At 41.1% G+C, this 3,763-nt stretch overlaps 1 protein-coding gene across 1 annotated transcript; it reads left to right on the top strand.

The window, feature by feature from the left end:
* Positions 1-2,649: 2,649 nt before the first annotated feature.
* Positions 2,650-3,396, top strand: LOC148012010 (putative pentatricopeptide repeat-containing protein At3g23330). The gene has a single exon (XM_087668722.1). The coding sequence runs from the start codon at positions 2,650-2,652 to the stop codon at positions 3,394-3,396; it is 747 nt and encodes a 248-aa protein (XP_087524848.1).
* The last annotated feature ends 367 nt before the right edge of the window (positions 3,397-3,763 follow it).

Below are 3,763 nucleotides of genomic sequence, written 5' to 3' on the forward strand. Positions count from 1 at the left end.
CAGTGCATGCAAGGAGAGTCACTATCATCGATAGGGATTTGTGACGGATAGTGAGGTTCTTTCAGTGATGGAAGGATAGTCCTTGTGGAGATCAACACGATAGGGATGTACTACTAAAACATATACGGGATGTAGCTTCCAAAGAGATTTTGTAAAACCCTAGTTGTAATGGATCCCATGTAAAATGTTCTGAATATGAATACAAAATTTTTGGTGCATCTTATTTTTGTTTATTTGCTTGTTATTTGTTTTATTTATGTCTTTGAGTTATTGTTACATGCATTCGAATGAATACATGTTGCGCACGAACTCGATAAAGCACTACGTATTAAATATAGGGTACGAATCGTGTTGCATATAAATCCGATAAATAAACATAACATTCAAGTAAAAAATAATAATAAATGATGCGTATGACAAACTACATTGCACGTTGTTGGAGGGGTTTTAGTTGAGCGGTAGTATCCACCGAGGATCAGAGATAGAAGGAAGTAGAGATAGGAGATCAGAGAGAAGAAAAAGAATAGATCAGATGTAAACACGATAAAGAAAAATCACAATGAATTGAATCAATATGTATTGAAAGAATCTAAAATCCCTTGTCTGCCACTACTCAAAAGCAATCTCCAAGCATTAGAACCCTTAGAGCTCCCTCGTAGACCAAAAACGTGCATCAAAACAATAGCTTCCTCTCTGTTTCTCGGAACCCAAATCAGATGGCTCCGTTGTCGTGCCCCTACACACACACCATGTAAAAAAATCTAGAGTATGGATTTCTTATTGATTTAGAGAGCCAATGCCATTTTAGACATTAGTGTCAGTGTCCATGGTTCAAAAATATTAGGTTATTTGGACAAGTTTTAGCCAAATTTTGATATTCTAGATATTATCTCTTGTAAAAATCCATAAAACTATAGACAACTTCTAGATTAGGATGACATGTAAAAGAAAACATGTAGATTTTAGCCAATTTGAGAGGATTTTATGTAAAAAGAGAGATTGATGAAATTGTGTGATGCGCGATCGCTATTTTTAGGCAGTGAAAAACACTCTGAAGTGGAAGATGAAGAAGGAGTGATATGGCCGAATTCTGATTAGGTGTCCTGGTATTTTATCCCCCTTTCGGAGCCAATGGAATCATCAGATTGGTGATCTGAGCAGCATAGAGGAAGTTGGAAGCTCTATCAACATCTCCAAGAACTTGGCTTGAAACTTTCAACCCTTCTCTTATCTCTACCATCTCCGGAGTCTAAGCTCTTGAACCCCCATACATTCTTCTCTCTCAAACCCCTGTGATTGACCGTGAAGTACCTCTTAAACCTTTAGTACCTCTTAAACCTTTAAACATTCATTGTAATCTACTTATCTCTTGAAGACACATCTCCATCTATCTTGTTCAGTTTTCTTGCCAAACCCCTGTGATGACGTTCAATCCTACGTGCAACGACATTTTGGTGAACCGGACATGAAGGTCGGTGTAAGAGAACTCCAAGATGGGGGATTCTTCAGGAGATACTTGTTAACCCTCAAATGAAAAAAGGTGGAAAATCTGGAAAAGTTGAAGCAGAAGACAAGGCCAAGGCAAAAGTGAAACGGAAGAAGAAGGCGCACCAAGAAAAATCTAGAAACACAAGAAGCACAGAAAAGTCCTAAATAAGGGAAAAAGGTGCACAAGGAAAAGCGCAAGTCAATACTTTTGTAAAAGAGCACAAGCGCATCACGATTTAATTTAAGGAGCACCAGGCTCTCACCCGTGCAATTTGTAAATGTAGACGGGTGGTGGAAAGGAAGCTAGGAAGATAGAAGGACAATGGGAAAAGGGCCTAGGCCACGGCCGGCCATGTAAAAAAGGGGATAAGGGGATGACTACCCAAAAGGGATTTAGGGTTTTGTATATAAAGTTGAAAAGTGAATGAGAAGCTCATTCTTGTGTGTGGCCAAAAGCAGCTCTCCTCTTCTTCTTCTTCTTGCTTACTTGAGCTTGTGCTTGAGAGAGGGAGTGTGAGAGTGTGAGGGAGTGAGTGTGTGAGGGTGAGGGATCGGGGAGGAGAAGCTCTCCATCTTCTCCTCTCTTCTTCTCTTCTCTTGTCTTGCTTGCGGTGATGGAGCTTGGAGCGTGGAGCTTGAGAATGGAGCTTGCTTGAATCTTGCACTTGAATCATGGAGCTACCGGAGTGCACAGAAGAGGAGGTAACTCGATCGGCATAGAGTTAAGCTCACTACACCCATAGATATGGATGGTGTGTCGGCTATGTGAGGTAGCCATTAGTGCTCGGCTTGGAACGCTTGAAAAAATAAGTGGTCCATGGGTCTTGGAGGTTGAGTGAAAGCTCCCACATTTTGGTTCTGTTGCCGGGACAAACAGCGAATTCAAGCCTTGAGCGCTTGTGCGCTTCGAATCGAGCATTGAAGTAGGGTTTTCCCCGAACCGGTGTTGTATTGCTGCGCATTCGAGGTGTGAAATCCACCTAAAATTTGTGTGTGGGATTTGATACTTTGTACATATTTAGTTGTTGTGATTATACTTTTGTTCTGCGTAGGCAGTATAGTGAAGAGGGTTTGGAGCAAGAGGAATTTATCAATAATGCTCTGGCTGACATGTATGCAAAATTTGGTATGCTTGGAAAAGCCCAAGAAGTATTTGACAATATGTCAGATCAAGATGTTGTATCCTGGATGACACTTATGACAGGATATGCTGAACATGGCTGTGATATAGAAGCATTGGAATTCCTTGATGAGATGACACTTAATAGCATCGATAAGGATGCTATTACTTATGTGTGTGGCTTGAAAGCTTGTGGCAATGTGGAAGCCATAGAAAGAGGTCAAGAGATGCACTTGGAGGTTACAAAGAAGGGATTTGATAGAGATCTTATTGTTGGCAGCACTCTGATTGAAATGTATGGCAAGTGTAGCTCACTTACAGATGCACAGGCTATTTTCGACAGGTTGCCAAGTCGAGATGTTATGTGCTGGAATGCTTTAATTGCTGGCTATGCTGAACATGGGCCTTTTTGGGAGGTTTTGAAATGCTTTCGTGCAATGCAGCTGGAGGAATTCTCTCCAGATAATTGCACATTCTCTTGCATCTTGAAAAGTTGCAGCCATCTAAGAGCAAAAGACCAGGGCAAAGAAATGCACGTAGAAGTTGCCAAGGTGGGACTTGAAAAAGATATCTTTGTTGGGAGTGCTTTGGTGGATATGTATGCAAATTTTGGTTTCCTATTAGAGGCACAAAAGGTCTTTGATCTGTTGGCAGTGCGTGATATTGCGCTATGGAATGCACTAATTACACGATATGTGGAGCATGAACCAGTTCAGGAAGCACTAAAGTGTTACGATCGAATGCAAACAGATAGTGTTTTACCACTGTCACGTTTATCTCTATCTTGAAAGGATGTGGCAGGATCGAAGCTATCGACAAGGGGCCACTTTTCTGGTAGAAGAAAGATTGCTTTTTGGAGCGCAATAAATCTGGCAGAAAGAAAAAGCTCCTGCGATTATAGGCTGTAAGGCATTATTGGTCGCAGAAAAAAAAATAGCTTTGACAGGTAGGGATGCTGGTACATGGAACTCAATGATTGGAATTAGGTGTTGGAGAGCCCAGGAAATCAAAATGTTATGTTGTGGAATGCGATGCTACGGGGATACGTTGAACAGAATCAGCAGAAAGAAGCCCTTTGGCTGTTTGAGAAAATGATTCAGGGAGGAATGCTACCAGATAATGGTTCTGTACTTCCTATCATAAAAGCTTGCATTG

The sequence above is a fragment of the Lygodium microphyllum genome, chromosome 27 (assembly GCF_053477565.2).
Source record: "Lygodium microphyllum isolate KBCC chromosome 27, Lygodium_microphyllum_v1.1.10, whole genome shotgun sequence".
NCBI classification, from domain to species: Eukaryota; Viridiplantae; Streptophyta; class Polypodiopsida; order Schizaeales; family Lygodiaceae; genus Lygodium; species Lygodium microphyllum.